Consider the following 19,670-nt stretch of genomic DNA (forward strand, 5'->3'; position numbering starts at 1 on the left):
TACCTTCTCTTATTTCATGTAAGCATTGCAGCCCCATAAGAATGGTTCTCCATTAATTAACCTTCACCATTATGTAATCCTCACATGCATATAGTGTGATTCTGACATATCATGCCCATAAGAATGGATCTCACATATCATGCCCGTAAGAATGGTTCTCCATTAACCTTCACCATTACGTAATCCTTACATGCTTATAGTGTGATTCTCACGTATCATGCCCGAGAATAACAACCCATATTTAATCAAAAACAAAGACTATCAAGCTGGCGAGCTAGCTAAATGAATCATATAGCTAGCGCTGATTTATTTTTTCTGAGATTTGGATAAAATTCTCTACTGTACAATAGGATCCCTAGCTTAAGTACATCTTCCATCTCGATCCATTTATAAATTCTGCGAACTACCTACGGTCCTACCGATGTTTTAGACCCCTAGTCACTGTCCGAATATCAATCCAGTAAGTACGTACTTCATCTAATTCTCTATCAATAATGGCAGCTGAGATGGATCTAACACCCAAGTCAGCGGCAGCGGCGTTCGAGGGAGATGGTGGAGGATATAACATATGGTCATTTCCGGCACTTGGAGAGGCCAACGTTGGCGCCGGCAAGCTTGTATTGAAGCCTAGTGGTTTTGCTCTTCCTCACTCTGCAGATTCTGCCAAACTGGGATATGTTCTTCAAGGTATCTCCGTATATATTTCATTTTGCTTCTGCCCGCAAATAAGCTGTTTTCCCTAAACCCGTATGCATATATACTAAATTAGAAAAAACAAATGAGAATGAGAGTAATGATTAGATGGCTAAAACTATGGTATGTTAACATTTTTAATACATCAACTATTTTTATCCCTCTAAAGACTCATGTTATCACTTTGAGAACTAATATTACTATTTTTAGGACTCAAATGGTCAACTAAAAAAATTTACCACTTTAAGGACTCATGTTATCACTTTGAGGACTAATATTACTATTTTGAGGACTCATGTGATAACTAAGAAAATTTACCACTTTTAGGACTCATGTTATTACTTTGAAGACTAATATTACTATTTTGATGACTCATTTTACCACTTTTAAGGCAATTGTATGCATGTCATACGTTAACACATTGTAGAATTTTCCTGATTAGATGATCAAGTGGTTGTTGATTTTGCAGATACACACACACACATACAGATATATATATATATATATATATATAATATATAATATAATTATTATGTGTGTGTATTGTAAAGGAAATTGAAGAACGATAGCTAGCTAGTTTTTAATCATTCAAGTATGCCAGAAAAAAGAAGTCGATAAAAAATCTCTAGTACTTTATCCAAAAAAAAAAATCTCTTGTACAGAACTTCTCTTAAAGTACGGCCTATAGAGAGAATAAAGAAAATATAAAGACATGTAAATTGGGTGCTCAATAGATGTTATACACGATCTTTGAGTAGAGACTCGTTTTTATGTATAACGTGATGGAAGTCATGGCAGTCCTAAAAATCATTCTTGTCTTCATGATCCAAACGGTTCAATTATCAGACGATTACTCAAAAAGCTTATGTAGTAGGGTGTGATCAGAGTCGATCATCAGACAAATTTGACAATCCAAACTGTTCAATGTTTAGATCATTACTTAAAACTATTATGTTTTTATTGCTACGTGTCAGTTACCATTATGATCAATATATATGAATTATGGTGCAGCTAGTTATTTATGTAATCAATTGTAGAGGTAAATCGCTAGACTATATATCATTGATGAACCGAGCTAGCTAGAGAACAGAGACAACATACGTAATCATGACACACCTTTAGAACTGTCAGATCAAGGATTACCATTATGATTATTAATAAGAGGGAGAATTTTACAAATAGGTACTCAATTATGATTTATTCGACACTTTGGTCACTTAATTTTCAAATATATCATTTTGGTAACTCAACTATTATTCTGTCAATCACTTTAGTCACCGAAGTGGCATTTTGTCTCACTTTAATCACTTCTCCCATTAATTCTAATTCAGATTTCTCAATTTTTAATAATTGGTTGGTCGAAAATACCATTGATATTGTGGCAAATTATTTTTTTTTAATGAAAAAAATTAATGAAGTGACTAAAGTGAATAACAAAGTTAAAGTTGAGTGACCAAAGTGATATATTTAAAAAGTGCGTGACCAAAGTGTCGAACATGTAAAAGTTGAGTGATCATTTGTGATATTCTCCCTCAATAATATGAATTATGGTTCAGCTAGCAGTTATAAGTAGTCAAATTCCATGCAAGGTGCCAATGTCACTAGACTATCTATCATTGCGGCCCCGTTCACATGGTCACCTACTGACCAAATATCATTTGGTCAGCCACCGTTTGATTGAGATCAAACGGTTGACAGCTCTCATCTCAGATTTCATCACTTAACTGTCAACCGTCCGATGTCAATCGAACGGTGACTGACCAAATAATATTTGGTCAGTAGGTGACCAGGTGATCATGACTGTCTATCATTGACTAACCGACCTAGCTAGTGGAAAACAGAAAAAGTAATATCTAGACTCACTTGCATATTTTCGATCTTTGTTGTAACATGAATTAAGTGATTTAATGTTCCACAGGTGAGGATGGACTAGTTGGAATGGTATATTAAGCTAAAGAAAGGAGACGTGATTCCGATACCACTCGGAGCAGTCTCATGGTGGTTCAACAATGGCGGCTCATCCAACGACCTTATTATTGTTTTCTTGGGAGAACTACTAAGGCTTACACTCCTGGTCTGTTTACTTACTTCTTCATAGCAGGAACTCAAAGTATGCTCAGAGGTTTCTCGACTGACTTCATTAGCAAGTCATTCAATATTACCAAAGATGAAGCTGATGAGGTCACCAAAAACCAGACAGGGGTTTTGCTAGTTAAGCTAGAACAGGGAAAGACCATGCCTAAGCCCAACGCACTCGTCACCCACAAACTTGTTCATCAACTCACTATTAGTGCCACTTTGACTGAGAAGGAGTTTCCTTTTCTTAACCAAGCTGGGTTAAGTGCCAACCTCATAAAACTTGAACCCTATGCAATTTCCTCTCCCATTTACACTACTGATTCTTCGGTTCAAGTGATCTATGTCGTTGGAGGAGGTGGTCGGGTCCAAATTGCGGGTCTTAATGGTCAGAGTGCGTTGGATGCAGAAGTAACTGCGGGTCACTTGATCGTTGTGCCTAGGTTTTTCATGGTAGCGAAACTTGCTGGGGAAAAAAGGAATGGAGTGTTTCTCTGTCATTACAAGTTCCCGGTAAGCATCTAATAATATCTTGCATGAAATGTACACTGAGCACCTTCACTTGGTTTTTAGCCTATAATACACTAAAAATAAAACTACTGAAGTATAAATAAGCACGAAATTTTTTGTTTTTTTTTTTTTTTTTGTCAATATATAAGGACAACAATTAATTAGCTATTGTTATAATTAATTTTGTAGGGCTGTCCTGGAAGACTTAACTGGCAAGACATCAGTATTGAGGGCATTATCACCTGAGGTGCTACAAATATCCCTAAATATACATCCAGGGTTGCAGACAATTCTCCAATCAAAGATTAACTAGAGACTGCACTATCGAAGTCTCTGCTTATTAATCGCATACCTACTTCCATATATAGTCTCCATTGCAAGACATGTAATAAAGTGGATGAATTAGAATAAAACTCCTGTCTGCAGAGGATCGGAGATTATTGTTTTCTTGTTCATTTACAATCTTTATCTTTGTGTGATTTTCTAAAGAGACCCATTATGGATCGTATCCTTCTTATAAAAATTGGGTGTATAATGAATTTCCCCTATTTTCAAAGTTTTCATCTTGACGTGAGGCTTTTTCGCATAATTTATACAGTATCAAGAAACATGTTAGTATTTGGGTTGGAAATTATCAAAAATGCATTAACGTGCCAAACACAAACACTAGGGTTTAAACGGAAAATTTGGATGGAGTTGACGATACCGGATAAATCAAAAACACTGGGACAAATCAGAGATCATTCCAAATTAAAAAGTCATGAGGTAAATGATTTACAAACATGAAAAATGTGTGCGGACAATTCAGCTATGCTACATACATGGGCGTTGGTTATAACAATTAATTCATTTGCAGGCAGAAGCAATGAGAGAGAGTAAAGACATACGTACGTACCTTGAAGAACATACCCCAGTTTGGCAGAATCTGCATAGTGAGGAAGAGCAAAGCCACTAGGCTTCAAAAGAAGCTTCCTGGAACCAACTTTGGCCTCGCCAAGGGCCAGAAATGACCATATGTAATATCCTCCACCATCTCCCTCGAACGCCGCTGCAGCTAACTTTGGTGTTAGATCCATCTCCGCCATTGATGGATCGATAATTTGAACAATGTGAAACGGGACTAGAACCTTAATCAATTATATATAGTTGACAATGTTAAGGATGGAGTTGGATTAATAAGTGAGGTAGCTAGCTATGATATTGCATAAACGGTTGAGAATTTGATAACCAATTAAGATTAAGTACATCTCATATGTACCAATAACATCAGCCCGGACTACTCCACGTATTATGATCATGGTCCGGGACCATATAATAATTTTCCAAAGAATTATATTGCTTTTATATATAATCAAAACAGTCCGCATCTAGTTGATCCACGCTTGTATGTATATGTAATCAAATCAATTTCTTTAGATGTATTTTGATAATCTCATATAGACCAATAACATCAGCCTAAACTACTCCGCGTATTATGACCATGATTCTGGACCATATAATAATGTTCCAAAGAATTATATTGCTTTTATATATGATTAAAACAGTCCGCATCTAGTTGGTCCAGCTTGTATGTATATGTAATCAAATCAATTTCTTTAGATGTATTCTGATCGCCACTTATGCTAAACGTGATTAATAAGGCAAAAAAATAAACGTAAATATGAAAGGGAGAAGGAGTAGAGCACTAGCTGGTGGAAGATATTAAAAAAGGACGAAAGTACATGCATATGTTACATCAGACATAAAATGCGATTAACAATACGTAAAGATTTGAGAGAGTGGGCAACAGACTAACACACATGTGGGCACCGTGGGACGAGAAGATAAGATACGCACACATTAGGAAAAATTTTAAGAACAGTACATGAAATATTGGCCATTTCGAAGTTCGGTGTATCAGGTTTCAAAGAATTAATTTCGGTACATGACATTACAATTCTGACTCAAAATCAGTGTATGCCGTTACGGCCCCGTTAGTCAATGGAATTTTAGTCAAATTTGTAAGGGCAAATCCGTCTCTTCATGAATTAACAAAAAAAACAAAAAAAAAATTGCAGAAGAAGAAGAAGGAGAAGGAGAAGAAAATTAGATTTGGGTGTCCAAATAAAACTTGATATCGGAGAGGGAGGGAGGGAGGAAGGAAGGAAGAAGAAGAAGAAGGAGAAGGAAGAAGGAAGAAGAATAAGGATGAGGAAAAAATCAGATAATCTCAGCATCCAAATCAAATCGGGGAGGGAGAGAAGAAGAAGAAGAAGAAGGAAGAAGAAGAAGAAGGAGAAAAAGGAAGAAGAAGAAGGAAGGAGTAGGATACCCAGAATTGGGTGTCCATATGAGAGAGAGAGAGAGAGAGAGAGGTGAAAACCTAAAATTACCCTTTGAAAATTGAATAATTGCATAGGTTTAACGGTGTTATTCATGTCATGTACTAAAAGTGGGTCGGGATTGGAACTTCATGTACCAAAGTTAATTATTTGAAACCAAATACACTGAACTTCGGAACGGCCTATACTTCATGTACTGTTCTTAAACTTTTTCCCACACATTATTGTTTCCACATCTTTACGAAACGGGAGCCAAAGGTCGCACTATCTTTAACTTTAACACTAACAAGGCGCCTACTTTGTACTATTTTTAATGGTCATTGATTTTTTTTTCCTTTATAAATTAGATAAATTAAAAATGCAATTTATCGACTACGATAATTATGCTAGTGGTGATATGGGTGGAAAATACGAAAGGAATTTGACACTCTTTCTTTATATGAAAAATATTTCATTAGATGCTAAAACCTCTTGGGTAACTGAGTTTACAACATTAAATAATATGACTTTAGAAACCTGGACAAGAATGACACTAGACTAAAATTGGTCGTCATTACCCATGTTTGCTAAAGCATCAGCTGCAAAATTTGCTTTTCTAAATATATGGTTAAAAGAGATACGTTTAAACTATCTTACAAGTTGTTGAATGTCACAAATGATCTTCATAATTCTTTATGGCGGTGTGAACTCACCTTTGACAGCATAAATTATAATTTTTGAGTTACCTTCAGCTTGAATGTGTCTGTAGCCTTTCTAATAGCCACTATTAAGGTTATCACGCAGGGCGATAGTTTCTGCAACAAAAATAGTGGTTGAACCGATTCTTTTTGCCCCAACAATAAGCACTTTGTCATTGGAATCTTAGATATATAAGAAAGCCACTAGCAACAGAGTTGCTAGTAACTGAACCGTCAAAATTAATTTTGATAATGTCTCGTGCGGGAGAGATCCAATTTAATCTAAGTGAAAGCACCTTTGCAATCCTCCTTAATTGATCTCGACTTTTGTCCAAAGCCTTTACTACTTCTGAAATAGGTTCACAAAATTGTTAGGTGAATTGGTTACCTATAACTAGCTCCAATTACATGCATATATTCTAAGTGTGCACTCAAAGAACATAAACATATAAAAAATTTCTGTAAAACAAAATCAATTAACCAATCTCACATAAGCAACATATAAATCAACACATAGAAATCACAACTTTATTATCAAAACATAGAGACGGGCTTTAAACTTGGCCCTTAACGTTATGTGTTACCCTTAACGTTATGTGTTAACTAGAAATCATTGTTTACGAACTAAAGAGTTTACAAGGAAAAAGATTGAATTACACCGTGAAGGGATGAATGAAGAACACTTGTAGACGTTGAACACTTGAAGAACTTGAAAGCAAGACTTCAATGGCAATGGCACAAGTAGAGGTGGCAAACGGGCCGGCCCGGCCCATTTTAAGTGGGCCTAGTCGTGCTTTGTGCCGTGCTTGGGCCGGCCAATTTATTATCGTGCTGGGCTCGTGCCGGCCCATTTACTTAAACATTAAGCCCGGCCCGGCCCATGGCCCGAGCTCATATCATGCCGGGCCGTGCTCGTGCCGGGTCAATAAAGGGCCGTGCTCGTGCCTACCCACTATAAAGCACGATTTTAAAATCTTAATTTGAACAAATAAAAATTAATTTTATTTAACTATTTAGAAAATTAAAATAAATTAAGTTCCACAACGTTTTTCTTAATCTTAGCTTTTTAAGATTAGATTTCTAATAATTTTTTATATTCCACTATAAGAAAGAAAGAAGAAGAAAAAACTCAAAATATATTGTTTTTAGTATATTATTGTGAGATTAATTTTTATTAATATAATGAAGATTTAGTATCTATTATTCTTTCCTTCATTCTATAGTTGTATTATTATGAGATTAGTCTTTATTAATTAACATATATTTAATATTTAGAAAAAATACTTATGTCAAAACAAGGATATAATGTTTTGTTTCATTATTTTGACAATATAAAAGAAAACATTGGTGGAATTGCCATGGGATTTTAAATAAAAAGGTCTCATATTCAAATCTCATCATTGTATTTTTTTAATATTTTTAAAAACAAAATGAAATTTTGTGTTTGTAACGAGCCGGCCCACAATATGTCGTGCTGGGCCCATTACGGGCTGGGGCCGGGCCGGGCCAATGGGCCAATATTCTTAGGCCCAACCCGACCCGTTATTCTAACGTGCTCGGGTGGTGCCGGGCCACTAACGAGCTTGGGTCGTGCCGGGCCGCTTTTAAGAGTGCCGGGCCCGTGCCGTACTCGTGCTTAGTGGCCCGTTTGCCACCTCTAGACACAAGGGTGGATGATGGTGGCTAGGGCTTGCTCACGGCTTCTTCTTCTTCTCCTCTTTGCTTGAAGACGCAGAACTCTGAAGACTAGAGAATGAAACAGAACTTTTGGTGTGTAAAAAGAATGAAAGAATTGATGATACTTGACGTTGGAATGGTGTATATTTATAGGGGACGGCAAGCCTTAGTCTTCAAGTCTTCTAGATCCTTCTTTTAATTTCTAAGAATAATCTAATTGATCCACATAGTTCCAACCAATCAAATAAATCCATGTAAGCTTTTCTGCATCAACCAACCAATGATAAGTCTCTAAAATCTTAGAGAAGATATATTTGCCCAAATAATAAGGGATTTTGCTGGTTTTAATCCTATAATTTTGTCCAAATAGGAGTGTGAGCAACAAGCAACGTATCTTGACTCGATTCCATCCTTTCTGCATGTTGTGATCCCTTAAAACTCTCCAAGGATGATGCCAAACCTTTCTAGAATTCTCTATGGACAGCACATGTGCAATATTATTTGAAATATGAAGCATAAATTCATTCATGGGCTTCTCGATGTGATTTGGGCCTCAAAACAGAAATTTCCGTCAAAAGTAAGATTCCTGCTCAACTTGACCTTCCTGTACTAAATCGGTCATAACTTCTTCTAGAAAAATGATATTGATAAGCCGTAAAAAGCTCTGGAAACTAGACATTCGAGGCTTTCCAAAAATATAATTATATAAAGATCATCATCTAGTTCGTTTTGAGCTACTCTCAATGATCTATCGAAGTTGACTGACTTGTACAGGCAGATTTCCTGATTTGGCCTTTCATGCGTCTTTTCTCCTAGTGCTCTCAGGTTTCCTAGCCCCATCAAGACTTCTTATGTCGTCAGGACTCCTAGTCAAACAAGGACTCTTCACATGAAATGTTCTTGAACCTTCCTAAATCTTCTTTTGCTTTCTTAGTTCAACTGGGACTCCTTGTGTCATTAGGATGTCATTAGGATTCCTTTTCCTGGTAGAAGTAGGTTTCCTAGTCCAACTCGGACTCTACATTTTTTGCCATTTTTCTTCATTTCTTCGAACATGGTTCTTAGTTGACCCAATATTCCTACTTTGACTGGGATTCCTAGTTGGAACAGGAATACTTCATTTCTTCATTTCTGCATCCCTTGTGCCTTGCCTTTGTTATCTCCAACGTTTCTTTTGCTTCTCAGGCTCTTTTAAGCTTCTTTCTTCTTCATCTGCTCCAATGTACCTAAAAATAGAAACTAAGTTAAAAACCGATTCAGTTAAGGAAATAACTAAACAAAACATGAGAAACTAACTTTTAAAACGTCGTATTAAAATGCTCTTATCAATTTATGCATAAATAAAGTTTCAAGACCACACTTAATAGTAATTTTCTAATATATATAAATCATCTTAGTGCGCGTAACCAAATGAGGTTTAATTAAACTAAACGCAACCGATTTATGATTACATTATTGATTATTCTAAGATTCATGTTTGCAAGATTAAAAGAGTAATAATTTATTATATTTTAGTCAACTCCTAAATCTGCAGCCAAAGCCGATGAACAAGGCATTCGAGATTTCAACAAGTCCTTCATCAGTTTCTCAGTGCTATCCAACACCAGATTCAGCTTAGTAGGAATTATCACACATGGGAACTCCTTACCCAAACCCCATAACTCCTGCTCAGACCCGCATTGGCTGGATCGGCATTGGCCTCATGGGCGCTCCTATGGCCTCTCGCCTCATCTCAGCTGGCTACTCCCTCACCATCTATGCTCGCACTCCTTCCAAAGCCCTTTCACTACAATCCCAAGGTGCCCGCCTAGCCCAGTCCCCTTTCGAAGTTGCTCAATGTAGTGATGTTGTCTTCACCATAGTGGGACACCCACCGGATGTACGACAAGTTATCTTGGAGGCAAACGGCATACTTTCAGGCCTAAACCCGAACGGCGTCACGGTGGACATGACCACCAATCTACCAGCCTTGGCACGTGACATATCATCAGCTGCGCGTGCCAAAGATTGTTGGGCAGTTGACGCCCCAGTCTCCGGGGCAGATGTTGGCGCCAGGGAAGGGAAACTTGGAATATTTGCAGGCGGTGATGCTGGAGTCGTCGAGTGGTTAACACCATTGTTTGATATCATGGGAAAGGTTACGTATATGGGTGAAGCAGGGTGCGGCCAGAGCTGCAAGATAGCGAATAACATTGTGGGAGGGGTGAGTTTTGTTGGGTTGAGTGAAGGTTTGGTGTTTGCAGAGAGAGCTGGCTTGGATTTGAAGCAGTTTTTGGAAGCAGTGAGAGGAGGGGCGGCAGGATCAACGTTGATGGAGTTATTTGGGGAGAAAATGATCGAGAAGGACTTCAGGCCTGGTGGGTTTGTTGAGTATATTGTGAAGGACTTAGGGATGGGATTAAATATTGTGGAGGAAACTGATGATGAAAGGGTGGTGGTGTTGCCTGGTGCTGCATTGTGCAAGCAACTGTTTACTGGGATGGTTGCTAATGGGGATGCAAAGCTTGGCCTTCAGGGCCTTATCACTGTTATACAAAGGCTCAATGGCATATCTGAAATCGACAATTCTACTCGCTGAAGAATATTAAGCTGTTGGTGAAACTGATGGGGGAACCTAGACATGTTTGTTTCTCCCGTAGTATCACTAGCTATGTCTTTGCTAGTTTCTTTTTTCATTCCCTAAATAAGATAGAGAGTTTTCAGGAAGAAAATTACCATGCTTCCCTTCTGGACTTTAGAAAAGTGATGGTCCTGGAACATGGATATTTGCTGCTTCATATAATTCCCTAGAAAGTGAACTCTCACTTGTGTTGGAACATGATATGTGCCTAATTGTAGGTTGACTTAGACTTACTGATGCATATCTGTGTTGGTGATTAGTTACAGTAGTAGTATTTATCTTTTACAGGTATATCTGCAGCTGTCTAATCTAATTTCTACGGTGTTTAGAGTGATCAGTTAATTCCTATTATCTAGTCTTGTGATGTATAAATTCCAGGAGTGTTTCATTAAAGGAATGATTTTGAAGTTGTATTTGTTTGAAACTATAAGGAGGTTTGGTCTCCCTCGAAGAAAACCATATATCAAAGAACTCAACTCAAATCTGAAAATCGGCCTCTTACTCGATCTCAAACCCATAAACATAACAGAATAAAACTAGTGAAAAGCATAACTGTACGTACCTCAGAAAAAAGGAGCACTGTCAAGAGTATATACCATGGATATATACCAGCAGCTCATCACATCCGGGCAATCCCACCCAAATCAATCAGACTCCACAAGAATTTAAATCCAAACTAATAGTATAACCATAAACAAAGAGTAGAAAGAAATGTTAAAGTGAACTGCATAACAAAGAAACAGAATATCAAAGGGTGAAACAGACCTTGATCTTGTTGATTACTAGAAGCAAACAAACACGCAATGCCATGCGCAACTCTATCTACCTCTATGAAACCATCTCACTCTTATGAATAGCTATAAGTTTAGATTGCAATACAATACAAGAAAATGGCTCCTAGACAGCACATAATTAAGTTAAGGAACAGAATTCCTTTAATTCTTTAACAATAGTGATCATGTGCTAAAGCTGTCTAAACATTACCATTTCAGTTAAAACAATTAACACAACTGACAAGTTGGACCAAACAAACACAAGTCAGGGAGGCAGTCTGCATTGGAAAAAGATGGAATGGGAAATCCACCTTGCCCTTAGGAAGGGAGGTCTGTCTCTCACCTTGGTCTGTATACCTAAAATCTTCTAAATCCAATAGGTTCCTAGATATGATCTCATTGACCTTATCTTCTATTCTTCTCCACTAGACACAACTTGTCAGTGCTAAGGTCAATGAAATAAAAAATAGGACAATTCTACCCAAATTGAATGATCAAAAATGTACCATAGAGAACAAAAATGCAGAAAAAGCCACTTACAAGAGGATTTAGGATTTACAATGGCTCAAAACTCCAAACAAAAATCACTCTAGTACACATATGAAAACATAACCAAATTCACAATGATAAAAACAAATTTTCTAATAAGTTGAGAAAAGAAAAACAAAAGGAAGATTATTTAAATGTTTCTGCGTGAAGGAGACCCACAAACTGAGATTTTAAGGGGCTTCAGATAATCACGCAAGATGGCAAAGAAAATTATTTTCACTGATATATTTACAATGACATTATTTATATTTACAATGATATTATTTATAAATGAAATTGAAAATGGACAAATTCAGTGCAGATAATCAGCCTAGATAGGATAAATGGAGAAACACAAGAAACAAAGAAGATTTGGTGACCCATGTGCAAATACCACATTTTTCTTTGATTTTTGTAACTGCTGTGATGTTTTCCTGAAAAAGATGACGAGGCATTTTACCTTTAGTCCATAACTGGGAACCTATAGAGACTTTCAAGGAAACTATTAGAATAATGAAACAAATTGGGGGGCAGGTGCAATGCACACTCATAAACCAGTAGACATTCCAGATACTTGCATTGTAGTGTAATGGATGTTGCTTCTAATCAGTCTTTGTTACACACTTTTTTATATATGTATCCTCATAAAGAACTTCATATGAACCTTTGGAATGAACTAAAAATGTTAAAACCGATTCAGATATCTCCCTGGATTATCATTGGAGATTTTATTTGTATCTGAAACCTAAATGAAAAGCTTGGAGGAGCTAGGAAAACTACAAACTATATGACAAATTTTATGACCTTTTTAAATTATTGTGAACTTATATCTTCACCTTCTCTGGGTAATCAGTTAGCATAGTGCAATAATCAACAAGCAGATTCTAGAATATACGAATGTTTGGGCAGAGCTGTTGGTAATGCTCACTGGACCAATCTCTTTCCAAATGCTCAACTTTCTTATACTCCTATCTATCATTCAGATCATGCACTAATTTAAATACATTACAAAACAACCATTGTAGACCTATTACTCGATCTCAAACCCACAAACATAACAGAATAAGACTAGTGAAAAGCATAACTGTACGTACCTCAGAAAAAAGGAGCACTGTCAAGAGTATATACCATGGATATATACCAGCAGCTCATCACATCAGGGCAATCCCACCCAAATCAATCAGACTCCACAAGAATTTAAAACCAAACTAATAGTATAACCATATACAAGGAGTAGAAAGAAATGTTAAAGTGAATTGCATAACAAAGAAACAGAATATCAAAGGGTGAAACAGACCTTGATCTTGTTGATTACTAGAAGCAAGCAACAGCAATGCCATGAGCAACTCTATCTATCTCTATGAAACCATCTCACTCTTATGAATAGCTATAAGTTTAGATAGCAATATGATACCAAAAAATGGCTCCCAGACAGCACAGTAAGTTAAGGAGCAGTTTGCCTTTAATTCTTAAACAGTAGTAATCATGTGCTAAAACAGTATATACATTACCATTTTGGTTAAAAAGATTAACACAGCTTACAAGCTGGACCAAATTAACACAAGTTAGAGACGCAGTCTGCATTGGAAAAAGATGGAATGGGAAAGCCACCTTGCCTTATGAAGGGAGGTCAGTATCTCACCTTGGTCTGTATAACTAAAATCTTCTAAATCCAGTATGGTTCCAACATTTGATCTCATTGACCTTATTTTCTATTCTTCTGCCACTAGATACAACTTGTCAAAGCTAAGGTCATTGGAATAAAAAAAATTAGGGACAATTCTAGCCAAATTCTCAAAGGTACCATGGAAAACAAAAATATAGAAAAAAGCTAATTACGAGAGGATTTAGGATTCACAAGTGATTAAAATTCCAAACAAAAATCACTGTAGTACGCTTATAAGAAGAACAGAACCACATTCACAACAAAACACCACTATTTTTTTTTTTTTTTTTTTTGAGAAATAAAACTTTTATAAAAAACTGAACAGATACAACACTGACAACAAGGAAACCATACTCCATAATATTAAAAATGATAAAAACAAGGGAAAGATTATTTAAATGCTGCTGCGTGAAGGCGACTCACAAAATGCGCTTTTAAGGGAATACAGATAATCAAGGAAGATGGCAAAGAAAAGTATTTTTACTGATATATTTAGTTATATTTATAAATGATATTATTTATAAATGAAATTGAAAATGGACAAATTGAATGCAGATGATCAGCCTAGATAGGATAAATGAAGAAATACAAGAAACAAAGAAGATTTGGAGACGCATGCATATGCATATATCACATTATGAAAATTTATAGGTTTGATTTTTGTAACCGCCATGACATTTTCCTGAAAACTATGATGAGGCATTTACCTTTAATCCATAACTGGGAACCTACATAGACTTTCAAGGAAAACTACTAGAATAATGAAACAAATTCGGAGACAGCTGCAATGTACACTTTTAAACCAAAAACTACGAAGAGAAGTGGACACAGCACATCTTGAAAACAGTGGAGCGAAAAATAAGGAAGCACTTTTTTTTTCCCTGTGAGATAGGAATAGAGCAAGGCAGTTGTGAAATACCTGTGTAAAATTTGAAACACCTGTCCCTTAGCAACTCTAGAAATTGCCAAAGAAGACCTACAGTTAGATATGTACTAGTCTATCGCATAAAAACTCTTTGAGCTTTTCTACAATAGTGTTCTTACTCAAACATGCTTTTGGGAAGAAGTTAGTTAGTATCACTCCTTTTAAATTGCAGATTGCACAGTGAAATCGATCATCAAGGCTGAAATGCATATGTCTATTCAAATTCTAGTTTCCACAACAGCTATTACAAAATGTTTTTTTCACAAAACATAAGCAAGGAAACACATCACAGATCGTAACTGATTGGAAAATGGAAATATTAGGCCTTTAGTAAATAAATATGTAGAGCAAGCAGTTTTAAACTTGTAATAGGCAGTCCTAAGCTAGCTCTGTCCTTGAGGTGGCCCTCTTTGATCATTGTATTCTTGTAAATTTCTTATAGTTTGTAAAAATAAAGACATCTAACTCTTTACTATTTCCCAACTCGTCAAGTTGACAACCACCCTCTAATAATGTGTTAAATTTTTGTCTATAATATTAGTTCTACTTAATCATGTTAATGTTTATTGAAAATGAATGAACTTGTTTCAATTATATGGTCTCACACTCTCACCTATTGTTCAACCCAAAGAAAAAAAATATATGCGCCTCTGAACACTCCTGGTTCCGCCTTTGTTGATCTCTAACTTTGCAATAATGCATCTCATAAGATAGGCAATTATAATTGAAGCCATGATAGCGAAGAATTTCAGTTTTATCAAAATAAAATATGTATCCCTATTCTAGAGAGGGGGTAGAGAACACTATTATGTTCATTGACGGTTATTGAAACCGCAAATAATCAACTGCTTATCTCAAATGTAAATATATCAATTGCTTGTCTGAAACATGCTTTACAGGAAGTAAGTAGAAAAGACACATGGCAATGCATCAACACATTGCATAAGTACTCTACTGATCAATGGCAGCGCACGAAAAACTAATTTATAGATATAACAGGAAGAGCAACAGAATAAGCCTATCTTTTATATAGCAAACAACTTAGCTCTGCAGCTCCTTCTTGATACAATAAGTATGAACAAAATGAACACACTCAAACCACTAGGCACACCTTTCAAATGGAGGGAATCATTTCACCTCACTTTCCATTTAGCCTCTCTATAGCAGTGATAAGACCTTGCGTACCAAGCTTCCCGTCCCCATTAGCCACCATACCCGAAAACAACTGCTTGCACAATGCAGCACCCGGCAACACTACTACTTTCCCATCCTCACCTTCCTCCACAACATCCACTCCCATCCCCATATCCTTCACCATGTACTCAGCAAAACCACCAGGCCTGAAGTCCCTCTCAATCATCCTCTCCCCAAACAACTCCATTACTTTAGACCCCGCCGCCCCGCCCCTCACCGCCTCCATAAACCGCCTCACATCCAACCCGGCCCGCTCCGCAAACACCAACCCTTCACTCAATCCAAGCAAATTCGCCCCCACGGTGATCTGGTTACCAATTTTACAACTCTGGCCGCACCCTGCCGGACCCATATAAGTAACCTTCCCCATAATCTCAAACAATGGCGCCAACCACTCCACCACCGAGGCATCCCCACCGGCGAGTATAGCAAGCTTGCCTTCCCTGGCGCCAATGTCACCGCCGGACACCGGCGCGTCGACGGACCAGCAGTCCTTGGCGCGTGCGGCGTCGAAAATCTCACGCGCGAGGGCGGGATGGCTGCTGGTCATGTCGACGTTGACGCAGTTGGGATTGAGGCCGGAAAGAAGGGCGTTCGGGCCGAGGACATTTGATCGGACATCGGACGGGTGGCCCACCATGGTGAAGACGACGTCGGCGCGTTGGGCGAGTTGAAACGGGGAGTCGGCGAGGTGGGCCCCCTGGGATTGTAGGGGAGCGGCTTTGGAAGGAGTGCGAGCGTAGACGATGAGGGAGTAGCCGGCTGAGATAAGGCGGGAGGCCATGGCGGCACCCATGACGCCGATGCCAATCCAGCCTATGCGGGTTTGGGCAGGAGAGATGGGGTTTGGGTAAGGAGTCCCCATCACAGAGCTGACGCAGGAACTTAGATCAGCACAAACATCTGCCGCAAAATTTGTTTCCCTACAAATATGTGCTTGAAGGTTATGTCCTCCAAATGCGAGGCAATTTTGTGGAATTGCTGTATTCTCCAAGGGAGGCTAATCTGTTTTTGTGTGATGCAGTGTAGCTTCCTCACTCCTTTCCTTGCTGCGTGCTGAGAATTTCTAGACTATTTGTTTTTGTTTTTGTTTTTGTTTTTTTAATCAAATTAAAATTCATTCCAACCACATCCATAGCAAGACATCAAGAAACTAAAATTACGCTTCTGCACTTGAAACAGGAGCGACTTAGTGATTCATCATTCATTGATGACAATTAAACTCGGCAACTTATTTATTCAAATTGACAAACTACTATCGCAGTTATGGGGACATGTGACTAAAACAATGAAATGTTGTGTGGGTCACTCTAGATGTGATTGGGTCATTACTGAACCGCGCGGCTTTAAGTCGGGTAGGGGTTCGGTCCTATTGATAGCGGACCAGCTACCAAAATCTAAACACACGTTGGAATTCAAGACGACAACCTTAATGCGAAAGAGCAAGAACTTGTTTGAGATCTAAAAATAGATTAAAAAAAAAGCAATAATGAAACACCAACTTAGTCATAGTCGATCACTAGCAACATCTTTATGACTACTGCTATCCTCCTCGAGCCAACAATAACCACCATCATACATGGCGAGTATTCGTCCGAATCAAAACAAATATCTATACATGACGTCGATCCCCACTTACGACCCATCATGACCAACAACCACCCTATACCAGTAGCTCTATGAACCCACTAGGTCGACAACAATGGATCGAACCACCCAACCTCCACCCCCTTAGCCTTTCGTGCTCGACCCCCCATCCCTTCCCAGCCCAAACATCCCCAATCTTTACTAATAACTCACACAGCAGCAGCAACCACCACCAACGTTGTCTTTCATCATTGACTTGCCCTAGCTCTTTTCCAGACAGCCACTTACATAGACTAGATTGGCATTTCCAATTTGACTTTTTATGGTTCTTCTTTTCTCTCACCTACATCGATGTCACATGTCGTCTCTACGTCCCGGATCACAACATGTACTCTTTTTGGCTAATGTGATTGGTCCACATGCAAGTACTTGTTACTAATCAATCTCTTTAACATAATTTGTTATTTTCTTTACATTCCATAATTGAACTCAGGTGGAATTTCTCAATTCTGTTGGTTGGAACCATCAATTGATCGACAATTGGCAATACCACATGGTATTCTAGAGTCATATAATACTAATATTTTGTACTGCGTTACAATTGAAGACAAACTGAGAATATTATATATATTTTGTGAAATTCTTTTCAAAGTTTGATTCTTTGTCTAACTACCAAAATGGTGCATGAATTTTATTGAGGTCTTGCCGAAATTTACAACATTTCCTAGCATGATAAAAAAAATATAATAAATATATATAAATAAGCATAAAGGTTAAGAAAAAGTGTAAAATTAGGGGAATAATTACTAGGTAATTATGGACCTAACAATGGACTCGAACCATGAGTTGGGCTAGACTTTACATTCAACTAAATGAGCAGGCATGAGCCCGGCACGATAATAAATGGGTCGGATGGAACACGACACAAAGCATAAATCAACCCGCTTAAAATGGGCTGGGCTGGGCTGGGCTGAGCCATGTCGGCCCTGTGATGCCCTGGAAATTCGTAATTATTTTCTGAGGATTTTCCGGAATCTAATTTTTGGTTGTTGGACGGTTTCGTGGCTCGTGGATGGAGCGGAAGTGTTTCGGATGAATTTTTATTCGGAAAGTATGACTTTAGGAGGTAGCAAAGGTTGACTTTTGAAGCGTTGGGATTCTCCTAAAACTTCCTTCATGAAAGTTGTAGAGCGCGTCGATACGAGTTCATGGACATGTGGAACGCGAGAATCGGAGTTCGTATGAGAAAGTTATGAGCGTTTGAAGTTTTGGGAAAATTCTATAAATAGTAGTTTCCATTTTCGGAAACTTACTATTTCCATTTCTTTCATTCTTCTTTTTCCGGAAATCAGAAGCTCTGTTCTCTCTCTTCTTTGCGCGTGACCCGACCCGAACCCGGCGACCCGACCCGGATTTTCCGGCGATCTCCGGCCACCTCTAACCTTGAAACCTGCACAGAACGATTCGCCTCTCTCGTGCGGTCGTCTCTGTGGCAGCCTCTTGCGGCGATTCGTGGTGGAGGAAGTGCAGCAAAGCGGTGCAGTTGGAGGATTTCGGACCCGGTCGGAAATCCTTGTTCCGACGTCGGCGAGACTTCAAGCCTTCTTGGTTGAGCTCAGAGCAGCCTCCTTGATCGATCCTTGGTGGTTGTTTGGATCGATTCACGTGAAACCTTGTTCAATTCAGTCCGGATTACTGTTCACGGCTTGTGAGGTAGTTTTCGACCCTTTATGCTTGTTTTCTGACTTCGAGCTAGTTATGAGAATTCACAAGCATGCTTAGATGAAGCTTTTTGATGTTGGGAGTTTTGTGAAATAATGAGTTTTTGGCCGGCGGCGGTGCACCACCGTCTGTGGTGGCGTTCCGGTGGTGTTCCGACCACTTAAGGAACTGTTTTTGGTATTTGTTGATATCTAAAAGTCCAGCGGTAGCTAGACCTTAGCTAACGCTGATCCGGTGTGCGGATCGGTACTTGTGTTGTTCTCGAAGTTCCCGTTACCTGTCAAGTGAAATACAATGGGCGTCAGAGGGAGACCGCGCCGGGCGGTCTTCTGCTCTCCGATGCCTAAGTTAGTCAATGTATTTGTGTTGACAAAGTAACAGTAGATAAGTATTGAATGCCCCCTAAATGAGGAGAGAGGAGAGAACCTTTTATAGGTGAGGAAGAGGTTGATCTTCTCTTTGTTTTCGATGTGGGACTGATATGCTTCAGTTCCCAGTTTCAGAAGCTTCTGATGCCATCTTGGCGTGGCTCGTGGCGGCGCGTCGGCGGTGATCTGGAGGTGGTTCGACGCTGAGGCTGTAGCCTGCCTGGCGGTGTGTCTGCATGTCATTCCTTTAGTTGGAATTAGTACCTTTGGCGGTACAATGAGCGTGGCCCATTATAGCTAATTATGTTTGCAAATGTACATGTATGTACAAGT

General features: G+C 38.4%; 3 protein-coding genes and 1 pseudogene across 3 annotated transcripts; 3 read left to right on the forward strand and 1 right to left on the reverse strand.

The window, feature by feature from the left end:
* The first annotated feature begins 203 nt into the window (after positions 1-203).
* On the forward strand, positions 204-2,887 carry LOC112175158. The gene is made up of 2 exons (XM_040510870.1): positions 204-687; positions 2,612-2,887. The coding sequence occupies exons 1-2, from the start codon at positions 495-497 to the stop codon at positions 2,641-2,643; spliced, it is 225 nt and encodes a 74-aa protein (XP_040366804.1). The 5' UTR covers positions 204-494; the 3' UTR covers positions 2,644-2,887.
* On the forward strand, positions 2,645-3,286 carry LOC121048819 (annotated as a pseudogene).
* A 6,061-nt stretch (positions 3,287-9,347) lies between these two features.
* Positions 9,348-10,996, forward strand: LOC112175157 (probable 3-hydroxyisobutyrate dehydrogenase-like 3, mitochondrial). Its single transcript, XM_024312819.2, has one exon. It carries the CDS (start codon positions 9,588-9,590, stop codon positions 10,530-10,532), a length of 945 nt encoding a protein of 314 aa, XP_024168587.1. The 5' UTR covers positions 9,348-9,587; the 3' UTR covers positions 10,533-10,996.
* A 4,308-nt stretch (positions 10,997-15,304) lies between these two features.
* LOC112179913 (probable 3-hydroxyisobutyrate dehydrogenase-like 2, mitochondrial) lies at positions 15,305-16,726 on the reverse strand. Its single transcript, XM_024318403.2, has one exon. It carries the CDS (start codon positions 16,523-16,525, stop codon positions 15,605-15,607), a length of 921 nt encoding a protein of 306 aa, XP_024174171.1. The 5' UTR covers positions 16,526-16,726; the 3' UTR covers positions 15,305-15,604.
* Between the last annotated feature and the right edge of the window lie 2,944 nt (positions 16,727-19,670).

Source organism: Rosa chinensis, chromosome 7 (assembly GCF_002994745.2).
Source record: "Rosa chinensis cultivar Old Blush chromosome 7, RchiOBHm-V2, whole genome shotgun sequence".
In the NCBI taxonomy this organism is placed as follows: Eukaryota; Viridiplantae; Streptophyta; class Magnoliopsida; order Rosales; family Rosaceae; genus Rosa; species Rosa chinensis.

Bases quoted from the DNA above. Each gene is read 5' to 3' on its own strand.
- LOC112175158 (XM_040510870.1), top strand. From the start codon at position 495: ATGGCAGCTGAGATGGATCTAACACCCAAGTCAGCGGCAGCGGCGTTC. The intron at 688-2,611 runs GTATCTCCGTAT...AATGTTCCACAG, and splicing joins ACTGGGATATGTTCTTCAAG to GTGAGGATGGACTAGTTGGA.
- LOC112175157 (XM_024312819.2), top strand. From the start codon at position 9,588: ATGGGAACTCCTTACCCAAACCCCATAACTCCTGCTCAGACCCGCATT.
- LOC112179913 (XM_024318403.2), bottom strand. From the start codon at position 16,525: ATGGGGACTCCTTACCCAAACCCCATCTCTCCTGCCCAAACCCGCATA.